The following is a 13,773-nucleotide window of genomic DNA, read 5'->3' as shown; positions in this document are numbered from 1 at the left end:
GACAGGGGGGTGATCACCCATATAGACTCCCTGATCAACCCCCTGTCATTGATCACCCCCCTGTCAGGCTCCATTCAGACGTCCGTATGATTTTTACGGATACATGGATACATGGATCGGATCCGCAAAACACATACGGACGTCTGAATGGAGCCTTACAGGGGGGTGATCAATGATGGGGGTGATCAGGGAGTCTATATGGGTGATCACCCCCCTGTAAGGCTCCATTCAGACATTTTTTTGGCCCAAGTTAGCGGAATTTTTTTTTTTTCTTACAAAGTCTCATATTCCACTAACTTGTGTCAAAAAATAAAATCTCACATGAACTCACCATACCCCTCACGGAATCCAAATGCGTAATTTTTTTTAGACATTTATATTCCAGACTTCTTCTCACGCTTTAGGGCCCATAAAATGCCAGGGCAGTATAAATACCCCACATGTGACCCCATTTTGGAAAGAAGAGGCCCCAAGGTATTCCGTGAGGGGCATATTGAGTCCATGAAAGATTTAAATTCTTGTCCCAAGTTAGCGGAAAGGGAGACTTTGTGAGAAAATACAAAAAAAATAAAAAAATTCCGCTAACTTGTGCCAAAAAAAATAAAAATTCTATGAACTCGCCATGCCCCTCATTGAATACTTTGGGGTGTCTTCTTTCCAAAATGGGGTCACATGTGGGGTATTTATACTGCCCTGGCATTTTAGGGGCCCGAAAGCGTGAGAAGAAGTCTGGGATCCAAATGTCTAAAAATGCCCTCATAAAAGGAATTTGGGCCCCTTTGCCCACCTAGGCTGCAAAAAAGGGTCACACATGTGGTATCGCCGTACTCAGGAGAAGTTGGGCAATGTGTTTTGGGGTGTCATTTTACATATACCCATGCTGGGTGAGATAAATATCTTGGTCAAATGCCAACTTTGTATAAAAAAATGGGAAAAGTTGTCTTTTGCCGAGATATTTCTCTCACCCAGCATGGGTATATGTAAAAAGACACCCCAAAACACATTGCCCAACTTCTCCCGAGTACGGCGATACCAGATGTGTGACACTTTTTTGCAGCCTAGGTGGGCAAAGGGGCACACATACCAAAGAGCACCTTTAGGATTTCACAAGTCATTTTTTACACATTTTGATTTCAAACTACTTACCACACATTAGGGCCCCTAGAATGCCAGGGCAGTATAACTACCCCACAAGTGACTCCATTTTGGAAAGAAGACACCCCAAGGTATTCCGTGAGGGGCATGGCGAGTTCCTAGAATCTTTCATTTTTTGTCACAAGTTAGCGGAAAATTATGATTTTTTTTTCTTACAAAGTCTCATATTCCACTAACTTGTGACAAAGAAAAATAAAAAATTCTAGGAACTTGCCATGCCCCTCACGGAATACCTTGGGGTGTCTTCTTTCCAAAATGGGGTCACTTGTAGGGTAGTTATACTGCCCTGGCATTCTAGGGGCCCTAATGTGTGCTAAGTAGTTTGAAATTAAAATGTGTAAAAAATGACCTGTGAAATCCTAAAGGTGCTCTTTGGAATGTGGGCCCCTTTGCGCACCTAGGCTGCAAAAATGTGTCACACATCTAGTATCGCCGTACTCAGGAGAAGTTGGGGAATGTGTTTTGGGGTGTCATTTTACATATACCCATGCTGGGTGAGATAAATATCTTGGTCAAATGCCAACTTTGTATAAAGAAAATGGGAAAAATTGTCTTTTGCCAAGATATTTCTCTCACCCAGCATGGTTATATGTAAAATGACACCCCAAAACACATTCCCCAACTTCTCCTGAGTACGGCGATACCAGATGTGTGACACTTTTTTGCAGCCTAGGTGGGCAAAGGGGCCCACATTCCAAAGAGCACCTTTCGGATTTCACCGGTCATTTTTTAACGATTTTGATTTCAAACTGCTTCTCACGCATTTGGGCCCCTAAAATGCCAGGGCAGTATAACTACCCCACAAGTGACCCCATTTTGGAAAGAAGACCCAAGGTATTTCGTGATGGGCATAGTGAGTTCATGGAAGTTTTTATTTTTTGTCACAAGTTAGTGGAATATGAGACTTTGTAAGAAATAAATAAATCATCATTTTCTGCTAACTTGTGACAAAAAATAAAAAGTTCTATCAACTCACTATGCCCATCAGTGAATACCTTAGGGTGTCTACTTTTCGAAATGGGGTCATTTGTGGGGTGTTTGTACTGTCTGGGCATTGTAGAACCTAGGAAACATGACAGGTGCTCAGAAAGTCAGAGCTGCTTCAAAAAGCGGAAATTCACATTTTGTACCATAGTTTGTAAACGCTATAACTTTTACCCAAACCATTTTTTTTTTTTTTTACCCAAACATTTTTTTTTTTTATCAAAGACATGTTGTTCTACATGTCTTTGATAAAAAAAATGCGAAAAATGTATATATGGATGTCGTTTTTTTTGCAAAATTTTACAACGGAAAGTGAAAAATTTCATTTTTTTGCAAAACAATCGTTAAATTTCGATTAATAAACAAAAAAAGTCAAAATGTCAGCAGCAATGAAATACCACCAAATGAAAGCTCTATTAGTGAGAAGAAAAGGAGGTAAAATTCATTTGGGTGGTAAGTTGCATGACCGAGCAATAAACGGTGAAAGTAGTGTAGTGCAGAAGTGTAAAAAGTGGTCTGGTCATTAAGGGTGTTTCAGCTAGGGGGGCTGAGGTGGTTAAGGTGAACATGAGCCAGTTCCATAAGGGGTTAAATGATGGCAGGTGTATGCAAACTCATATTTAACACGATTTTGATTGCTTAATTCTGAACACAGCTACATCCCAGTTATAAGAGGGTGTGCACACTTATGCAAACACATTATTTTATTATTTTTTATTTTCTTCCCTCCTCCTAAAAGATTTCAGTTTGTTTTCCAATTGAGTGGTACAGTTTATAGGTCACATTAAAGGTGGAAAAAGTTCTGAAATGATTTATCTTTGTCTCATTTTATTACAGCACAGAAACCTGACATTTTTATATCCACTGTATATTTCCTATGTAGCTGTGCAGTCTTCCAAGTCCAGCTTCACTCATGCTGCTGGCCTACTCCTCTCCCCATAGGCTTGTATTGACAAGTGTAATATGATGCTCCTTTGGGGCTAGTCCATCTCGAGACTGAATTCAAAGCATTTTTCAAAGTGAAAAGCAATTAGCAAAAAGGGAGGGAGAGGTACAGTAAACAGCTGAGAACTAGACATTTGTGTCTGATAAAACATATTACAACGTTTCTTCTGGTCGCCTGGTCTATTGATTTATGTAACGTTGTATGAAAGTACGGTACAAGGGACTTTACATGTGATCATCTCATTGCTTCTCCCATAGACTGCAATGATTTTCAGGAACTTCACTATAGCAAGCCTCAGAGCCTTCAGAAGACCTGAGGCCGTTATAACAACTGAACGGCTCCCTCTATCTCGGTGCGGGGGAGCCATTCAGTCCCAGAGAGAACAGCGCCCCTAGGAAAAGACCACTCAGATGTTGTGGTCGCAATTGACCATGGCAACTGAGGGGTTAAACGTCAGTGATAAGTGTTATCGCTGATCATGGACTCTGCCTGCTGTTTTACACAGCAGACACCCAGTGGCAACCGATGGCTATGGAGCCCGCTCAGCTATTGAGAAGGTGGCATTTTTAAATCCAGACTTCCACCATACATGTGCGGCAGAAGTCCTTAAAGGGAACCTGTCACCATGAAAATGCAGTTAAATCCGCAGTCAGCATAGTATATAACAGGAGAAGCTGAGCAGATTGATATATAGTTTTATAGGAAATACTTCTGTATAACCTGCTCTTTTTATGCTTTGGGGTCATGTGACTGACAGCTAGCTCTGTATCCTAAGCACAGAGGGAAAGCTGTCAGTCACCGAGTAAGGGTCCATTCAGACGTCCGTAAGTGTTTTGCAGTCCGCAAAACACGGACACCGGCAATGTGCATTCTGCATCTCGCGGACCGCACATTGCCGGCACTATAATAGAAAATGTATTTTCTTGTCCGCAGTTGTGGACAAGAATAGGACATGTTCTATTTTTTTCGGGAACGGAATTGCAGATCCGGAAGCGTGGATGCGGACAGCACATAGTGTGCTGTGCTGTCCGCATCCGTTCCGGCCCCTATGAAAATGATCAGGTTCGCACCCGTTCCGCAAATTTGCGGAATGGATCCAGATCCAATTTGGCGACGTGTGAATGGACCCTAAAGACTGCCCACATGACTTCTAAGAATTCGAAAAGCAGAGGTTTAAATGAATAAATTGCAAGCTTTACAGAATCTTCTCCCACAAAAGTATATATCAACCTGCACAGCTTCCCCTGCTCTATTATATGCTGCCTGCAGATAGTAATGTATTTTTATGATGACAGGGTCTCTTTAACCTTTTAAGTACTGGGCCCATTTTTGGTTTTTTTTCCTCCTCATGTTCCAATAGCCATAACTTTTTACATTTTCCATTCATGTAGTGATATGAGGGCTTATTTTTTGCGGGACAAGTTGGTAAATTAAACAGTGTCTTAGAAAATACATGTCTGGTATTGAAAAACAGGAAAACAAATATTTGTGGGGTTAAATTGAAAATAACTCACAATTCCGACTAAGTTTGTGATATTACAGCATTCAAATGTGCGCAAAAAAGGCAGAGGAAGCCGCATTGATCTGCCTAACCTTACAGACGCCACGATCACTGTTGAATACGGCATCTGAGGGGGTTAAATGACTGGTTTCGGTTTCATAGTGGTTGGTATTAAACAGCTGGCGCGGATGGAGGGTGCTCAGAGCAGCAGCCCACTCCATACAGGCCCTCAGCCAACATGATGTATAGATAAGTCACAGTGGCTTAAAGGCTTAAACATGCAACAAAATTAAAGTCTATGCTCATCACCACCAACAGTCTGCAACAGAACTGGAATATCCATGGATTATCTAAGAAGGCCAACATGCCTTATATATTAGGAGTGTGTTATACATTGTACATATGTCTATTTATACATCTGCAATATTAATACAAAAGATGAACGTACAGTATCTCACAATAGTGAGTTTACCCATCACGTTTTTGTAAATATTTTATTATATCTTTTCATGGGACAACACTGAAGATATGACTCTTTGATACAATGCAAAGTAGTCAGTGTACAGCTTGTATAGCAGTGTAAATCTGGTGTGCCCTCAAAATAACTCACAGCCATTAGTGTCTAAACTGCTGGCAACAAAAGGGAGTACACCCCTAAGTGAAAATGTCCAAGTTGTGACCAAACTGTCAATAGTTGGGTGGCTACCCAATATTTTCCAGCACTGCCTTAATTTTCTTGGGCATGGAGTTCACTAGAGCTTCACAAGTTGCCACTGGAATCCTTTTCCACTCCTCCATGATTACATCACAATGCTGGTAGATGTAAGGCTACTTTCACACTAGCGCTTGATCAGATCCGTTCTGAACGGATCCGATCATATTAATGCAGACGGAGGCTCCGTTCAGTACGGATCCGTCTGCATTAATAACTTAGAAAGTCTGAAAGTAGCCTGAGCGGATCCGTTCAGACTTTCAATGTAAAGTCAATGGGGGACGGATCCGCTTGAAGATTGAGCCATATGGTGTCATCTTCAAGCGGATCCGTTCCCATTGACTTACATTGTAAGTCTGAACGGATCCGCTCGCCTCCGCACGGCCAGGCGGACAGCTGAACGCTGCAAGCAGCGTTCAGCTGTCCGCCTGGCCGTGCGGAGGCAAGCGGAGCGGAGGCTGAACGCCGCCAGACTGATGCAGTCTGAGCAGATCCGCTCCATTCAGACTGCATCAGGGCTGGACGGAGGCGTTCGGGTCCGCTCGTGAGCTCCTTCAAACGGAGCTCACGAGCGGACCGACGAACGCTAGTGTGAAAGTAGCCTTAGAGACCTTGCGCTTTTCCACTTTCCATTTGAGGATGCCCTATAGATGTTCAATAGGGTTTAGATCTGGAGACATGCTTGGCCAGTCCAGCACCTTTACTCTCAGTTTCCTTAGCAAGGCAGTAGTCGTCTTGAAGGCGAGTTTGAGGTCGTTTTCATGTTTGAATACTGCCCTGCGGCCCAGTTTCTGAAGGGAGGGGATCATGCTTTGCTTCAGTATGTCAAAGTATATGTTGGCATTCATGGTTCCCTCAATTAACTTCCCACAGCCGGCAGCACTCATGCAGCCCCAAACCTTAACTGTAGGCAAGACACACTTGTCTTGTACCCCTCACCTGGTTGCCATCACACACGCTTGACACCATCTGAACTAAATAAGTTTATCTTGGTCTGATCAGACCACGGGACATGGTTCCAGTAATCCATGTCCTTAGTCTGCTCGTCTTGTGTATCATCTTTAGAAAAGGCTTCCTTCTAGGACGACAGCCATGCAGACCAATTTAATGCAGTGTGCGGCATATGGTCTGAGCGCTGACAGGCGGACCCCCACCCCTTTAACCTCTGCAGCAATGCTGGCAGCACTCATATGTCTATTTTGAAAAGACAACCTCTGGATATGACGCTGAGCATGTGTACTCCACTTCTTTGGTCGACCATGGCGAGGCCTGTTCTGAGTGAAACCTGTCTTGGTAAACCACTGTATGGTCTTGGCCACATTGCTGCAGCTCAGTTTCAGGGTGTTGGTCTTTCTATAGCCTAGGGCTAGGCCATCTTTAGATCAGATCCTCAGAGAGTTCTTTGCCATGAGGTGCCATATTGAACTTCCAGTGACCAGTATGAGAGAGAGTGTGAGAGCAATAACACCAAATTTAACATACCTGCTCCCCATTCACATCTGAGACCTTGTCACACTAATGAGTTACATGACACTAAGGAGGGAAAATGGCTAATTGGGTTGAGTTATTTTGGGGCCACACCAAATTTACACTGTTATACAAGCTCTACACTGACTTCTTTACATTGTATCAAAGAGTTATATCTTCAGTGTTGTCCCATGAAAAGATATAAAGATATTTATAAAAAATGTGAGGGGTGTACTCACTTTTAGAGATGCGGTATGTGTACAATTAGTTTCCAATGCATGTATTCGTAAAACACAGGCAAACCACACTTAGTGTGTACTGCCACCAACTAACGTTTATTATTTTCTTCACCATGATAAATTCAGCAAATTTATCACCCCAAAATACTGCAAGTTCTTTAAATGTTAAGGAAAAGGATTATTTATTTATTTTTTCTCATTGTCATATTAGGAGCCCTAACTTATTTTTTTATTATTTAATTATCTCTGTAATGTCCTCCATAATACTGGGGCTGGTTCTGAATGAGTAAGAGAAGGTTAGGAAGTGAATTCTCCTCTACTTTCTGTGTGTAAAGTGGATGGCCCACTATGTCTGCACAGTATACATTCACTATGCACAGAGGAAGACTGCTAAAGAATGCCTAGTAGAAGTGATATACTGTTATTCCTCATGTACAAATACTGTACATTTGATTAATACAAAGTTTGTTGAAAAGTAAGTTATGCTAGGTCATAGAAAAGCCCTTTAATGGTACTTTTTTGTGTCTCCCTAGGGAAAGTGAAGCAGTGATCATTTGATCACTCCTTTTTCAAAGCATGCCTGCCTGCGCTGACAGGCAAACTTTTAGGAGCCAACACAAAATTCTATCAAAGTTTACTTTATAAAGAACAAAATCAAATGCACAATGCACACTAAACCTGAAAAAAGCTTTATCTTTTATTTCTGTTGAAAAGCTTCCTCAACTAGTGCCAGGTTTGATGGCTAATAACAGTAGTCAGAGTAGGAACTGAAACGGAACACTAGAAACTGAAATACTCAATACTATCTTACCAGCGTGCTGGGGGGTCAAACTGCAAGTTGGATAAGGGTTCATCAAGAGGAAGGAGGATGTGCATGTCACACAAGGACGCCAGGCTATGTTTATACTCCAGGCTGAATTCTGTAGAGGTGGGACTGCAATTCCAGGTAGATGAAAGATACAATGGAGCAGAAGAAATGCCAGGCTTAAAAACCTTAAGAAGAAGGAAAATTGATTTGAGAATGCCCCTTGAAAACTTAGCATACCAGGCGAGGGAAAAAAATGACAGAAAGATGAAGGCCTTAAAGAGTACACCACTGTACACCACTGTCAGCGGTGTACAGAGAACAGCGTTTTAAGCACACAGTGAATGGTGGGCTTTAGGCAGGGAAAAGTGTAGTAAAAATGGAAAATTCATTAGTAAAGTATATTCGAGTTAGTTTTATTAGGGAGAAAATATTAAAAGTTTAGATAAAGGTTTAATTACTCTTTAAAATATTGATAAAAAAGGTGAGAGCAGAAAGACATACCTGATATTTGAGCAGTACAACATTGTAGTAAGGAGCAGTGTGCTGTTCTGCCATGCTCTGCAGGTGACAAGTCAGCCGCTGCATGTTTAGCCAGAAGTCTTTGCAGTTAAGGTCACTCTGAGACAGGTCACTGGTAAAATCAGCATACAAAAAGTTGTTTATTTGTACTATGTGCCATTGTACATTGTAGTGATTAGATATAATGATGAAAAAATGAAACAATCTGATCATTTGTAGTTTATAGCTATACATACAATAGTGTGCAGATGTTGAAAAATGCTTTTAAAAATAGAAGTGTTAATTTAAATGTATTCTGCAGCAGGACAACCCCAAACATACAGCCAATGTCATTAAGAACCATCTTCAGCTTAAAGGACAACAAGGAGTCTTTGTTAGAAGTTTTGGGAAGGATTTGTACAATGTACAATATATATATATATATATATATATATATATATATATATATATATATTTATTTCTTTTTTTTCTTTTTTTTTTTTCTTCTTCATATTTTGAAATAATCATGTGCAAAATGTGTATTTGCACACAGCATTTTGTTTTTCACTAGTGTTGAGCGTGCATGCTCGGCCAAACACCACGTATGCTCGAGCACGATGCTCGAGTCAGTGTATCTATTTCTATGCAGAAGATCACTGTACAGTGAGGGAATCCCTCAGTGTGAGTCCACAGCTTAGGAGTCCCTGCTCTGACTCCATATATAGCTATGTCCGTATATGGAGTCAGTGCTTGGGGACACCCCAGTGTATTTAAATATAATTTAGCCTGTATTTCAGAAAAGCGTAACCACTCAGCTATAATAGCTGCATAGCCAGTTACTTAAAAATAAAATAAAAAATAAAATAAAAATAAGACTACTGTATAGGTCTCCGTAGACGTACAGTACATATATATATTTTTGTAACTGGCTATGCAGCTATTATCGCTGAGTCGTTAAAGGGAACCTGTCATGTGGATATTTGATTATAATCTAACTAATTATATACAATCATTAACTACTAAAAAGTGCCTTAGATGTATTCACTTACTGGTGTGACAGATTGTTACCTCATAATATACACACAAAGATGCCGCATGCTAATGAGCTGATTCGAGTCCAGTGTGATGTCATTGAGTCCAGCGTATATTTAATTCAGAGCTATAGCCACTCCCCTGCCCACCTGCTGCTGCTGGTTCACGTGGAAACAAACTGTCATTCAGCAGCAGGTGGGCGGGGAGAGTCAGGAGCTCACGAATATTCATGACTCATCATTATCAGCTGGAGCTTTTCAATACAAGATGTTGGCAGATTGACTGGGTATGTTGGCAGATTGACTGGGTCAATTAAAGAAAGTGACCCAGCATTTTGCTAAGCTAATCAGTCACTTATTTATGTTGCCCTTAGTTAACTGCCTTGCCTCTAATACACAAGGTCGCGAGTTCAAATCCCGGCAGAAACTTTTCTGAAATACAGGCTAAATTAGATTTAAATACACTGGGGTGTAATTGTGAGGTCAGACACTGATGTTGGATGAGAGGACCTGGCACACACTCTACATTATAGTCAGAGGCGTACATAGGAATCACTGGGCCCCATAGCAAAAATCTGAATTGGGCCCCTTAACCCCGCCCACTACCCACCATGGCCCCTCCCACTTCCTGACTTTGCTCCTCCCATGCCACACCCCCATTAAATAAATTTATACATGACCTACAGAAACTGTTAGGGGTTTCCTGGGGGTGACCTGTCACATGGGATATCTGCTGCAGCCTGCAGGTCTCCTTATTTGGGGTGCCATGTTAGGCTACTTTCACACTTGCGTTCGGGTCTCCGCTTGTGAGTTCTGTTTGAAGGCTCTCACAAGCGGCACCGAACGGATCCGTCCAGCCCTAATGCATTCTGAGTGGATGCGGATCCGCTCAGAATGCATCAGTATGGCTCCGTCTGTCCTCCGCTCAGCAGGCGGACACTTGAACGCTGCTTGCAGCCTGGCCGTGCGGAGGCAAACGGATCCGTCCAGACTTACAATCTAAGTCAATGGGGACGGATCCGTTTGAAGTTGACACAGTGTGGCTCAATTTTCAAACGGATCCGTCCCCCATTGACTTTCAATGTAAAGTCAAAACGGATCCGTTTGCACTATCATGAACAAAAAAAAAAATGTTTTTTTTTTTTTTGTTCATGTTAATGCAAACGGATCCGTTCTGAACGGATCTAAGCGTTTGCATTATAGGTGCGGATCCGTCTGTGCAGACACCAGACGGATCCGCTCTGAACGCAAGTGTGAAAGTAGCCTTAAAGGGAATCTGTCACTAGCAATTTACCCCCAATTTTTTTTTCATGAATCCATGTTTAACAGAGTACCTGTTTTCCATCTGTCTTGTTCTTTTGATTGTGAGTCTTGTCATGTCTTCAAAAAATCGATTCTTATGATATGTAAATGACGCTGTTATTCTTTCTCCACGGTGCCCAGGAACGCCCCTCTGAAGTGCCGTGCCCGGCTAAGTTTGAAAACTAATAACGCCTCCAAGTTCATCTAAATCGCCTCCCAGAGGCACGGCTAAGTGCTCAACACCCCCCTCCTCAGTGCCGCGCTCTGCGGCAAACACCCCGATCCTCCTCTCGCCGGCATCCCAAATCCCGCGCAGGCGCAGTGCCGTCAGTCATCTTATCATAGCACAGGCAATCGCCGGCACTGCGCCTGCGCGGGATTTGGGATGCCAGCGAGAGGAGGATCGGATTTGGGAGGCGATTTAGATGAACTTGGAGGCGTTATTAGTTTTCAAATTTAGCCGGGCACGGCACTTCAGAGGGGCGTTCCTGGGCACAGTGGAGAAAGAATAACGCCCCTCTGGGCTCCTTACAGCGTCATTTACATATCATAAGAATCGATTTTTTGAAGAAATGACAAGACTCACAATCCAAAGAACAAGACAGATGGAAAAAAGGTACTCATGGATCCATGTTTAATAAAGTACCTTTTTTCCATCTGTGTTCTTCTTTTCCATGTCAGTCTTGTCCTTTCTTCTAAAAATCGATTCTTGCTGTAAGGACTGGAGCCCAGAGGGGCGTTTTTCTTTCTCCACGGTGCCCCTCTGATTAGTGCCGTGCCCGCCTAAATATGAAAACTCTAACGCCTCCATCATTTAGCTGAATCGCCTCCCAGAGGCGCGGCTAAGTCCTAGACACCCGCCCCCCTCCTCAGCGCTGCGCTCTGAAACACCCGATCCTCCTCTCGTCGGCGTCCCAAATCCCGCGCAGGCGCAGTGCCGGCGATTGCCTGCGCCTGCGCTCTGATAATACGGCTGAGGGCAACAGCTTCAACATCGTCACTGGGCTCGGCGCATGCCCAGTGACGATGTTGAAGCTGTTGCCCTCAGCCGTATTATCAGAGCGCAGGCGCAGGCAATCGCCGGCACTGCGCCTGCGCGGGATTTGGGACGCCGACGAGAGGAGGATCGGGTGTTTCAGAGCGCAGCGCTGAGGAGGGGGGCGGGTGTCTAGGACTTAGCCGCGCCTCTGGGAGGCGATTCAGCTAAACATGGGGGGGGCCCTGGGGAGAAAAGCAGCCGCATAGCCGGCTGCTGGTCATCAGTGGGCGGGGCCTTATCTGCGCTACGGGCCCCCCAGTGCCGCGGGCCCCATAGCAGTGGCGTGGTCTGCCTCTATGGGCGGTACGCCACTGATTATAGTTCATCCCAAAGATGTTCCATGGGGTTGAAGTCATGGCTCTGTGCAGGTTGGTCAATTTCTTCCACATCAAATTCACTCAACCATGTAATGTCTCCCTCCTCCGTATTTGTTATGCATTTTATGTTTTAATAGGATTTTTGTGTCATCATTATGAAGTTAATAAAGTATTTATTTTACGCTTATTTCAATGCAGTGATTTCTGCATCAGGGGTTTTATAGGTTGTATATTGCATGTTACTTTCTTCCTGTGCATGTATTGGAGAATTCTGTGGATTGTAGTTGTTAAAGGGGTCATGCGCTGTAATGATATTGATGACCTATCCTCAGGACAGATCATCAGTATCAGATCGGTGGGGGTCTAACTGCCGGCACCCCTGCTGATAAACCGCTTGAAGAGGTCTCTGCACGCGTGTGAGTGCTCCATCCCCTTTAATGATTAACTGCATGCTATCTCCCTTGTAATCTAAGCATCATGCAGTTACAGGGGTTCTCCGCTCTTCCTATATTGATGACCTATACTCCACGGGGATCAGCTGTATGAGGAGAATACAGCACTCCTACAAGCGCTGCATTCTCTTCACTGTTTTCCCACTCACTGCAGACATTGCAGCAGTGAACAGGTGTAATTGCAGCTCTTTCGTCCTATTAACTTCAATGGGACAGCTCCATCCCCTTCACTTGAATCGGAGTATAGGAAAACCTGGAGTCCTGGAAAACCACTTTAAGAGAGGGATTGTGACTTTTAGTGTGGCTAAGGCTAGTTTCACACTAGCGTTAAGAGATCCAGCATTGCCAGACAATAAGCGAATGACTGGTTCCCTGCTAAAGCTCTCTGGATCCGGCATTGTCGGACGGTACCCGAATACCTGCTGGCTCCATCAACTATAATGTGGTCCAGCGGTGATCCGGCCACAACCTTGCAAATATGCTAAGAATTAGCCGGACAAGAACCTCTGCACACAGCTGTTTTTGCACGGCCGAACTATAGTTAATGGGCCTGGCTGGTATTCCGGAACCGACAATGCCGGATCCAAAAGAACCCCAGCAGGCTGTTCCTTGCCATTAACAACCTGCTAGATCTCTTAACGCTACTGTGAAAATAGCCCAAGGTGTATGAAAACGTATGACTTCATCTGTCTGTCTTGCTGCTCGGATTGAGAAACTAGTCACAGCCCATTCAAATCGCATATGCTCATCCCCTTACCTGTACAGAAGATCTGGATTTGGAATGAAATGCTCAACGTCAGATGTGTGGATCAGCCTAAAGCTTAACACAGGAGGTGGAGTTGGTCCTCCAAACACACGAAGTATACCTCCCGGAAATGACATAGTCAGTTCTCCCGAGATGCGTACCCCCGAGCTGCAGAACAGAAGGCAACATAACATAAGCAATAGATTTATGACAAACATGAGTGCAACGGGGCACTGGATTTTTTTTTAAAGTAGACATATCTACATTCAAAAAGAGGCAAAAATATTAACCTCTTTAGAACCAGCCTATTTTTCACCTTTAGGATGAAGCAATATTTTTGTTCAGCCACATTTAATACTGCACAGTACAGGTGGATTCACTGATAACTAGATAGAAGGCATACATCTTCAATCTTAACACTATTAGCTGTCTGAAGAAAACGTTAGTTTATTTCATTGTATCTTTTTGTATTTAAAGCGCAACTGCAATTTCATTTATTCATTTTTTTGCTAATGTGTAGGGACAGTGACCGGGAACATTTTTGTAATATATCAAGGGGAGAAAAACAGAACTGGAT

At 43.2% G+C, this 13,773-nt stretch overlaps 1 protein-coding gene across 1 annotated transcript in view; it reads right to left on the bottom strand.

Annotated features, from left to right (window-relative positions):
* Window positions 1-13,773, bottom strand: part of LOC122920516 (F-BAR domain only protein 1-like) — a 150,773-nt gene that overhangs the window by 17,815 nt on the left and 119,185 nt on the right. Inside the window, exons 23-25 of the mRNA XM_044270087.1 lie at window positions 13,209-13,364; window positions 8,314-8,443; window positions 7,816-7,997 (exon numbers count right to left, since the gene is read on the bottom strand). Of these exons, the coding sequence (XP_044126022.1) occupies window positions 7,816-7,997; window positions 8,314-8,443; window positions 13,209-13,364 (468 nt within the window). The remainder of the gene's footprint in view (window positions 1-7,815; window positions 7,998-8,313; window positions 8,444-13,208; window positions 13,365-13,773) is intronic.

Source organism: Bufo gargarizans, chromosome 1 (assembly GCF_014858855.1).
Source record: "Bufo gargarizans isolate SCDJY-AF-19 chromosome 1, ASM1485885v1, whole genome shotgun sequence".
Taxonomy (NCBI): Eukaryota; Metazoa; Chordata; class Amphibia; order Anura; family Bufonidae; genus Bufo; species Bufo gargarizans.
The sequence above is the reverse complement of the archived record's forward strand: the minus strand, read 5'-3'. Positions and strand labels throughout refer to the sequence as shown.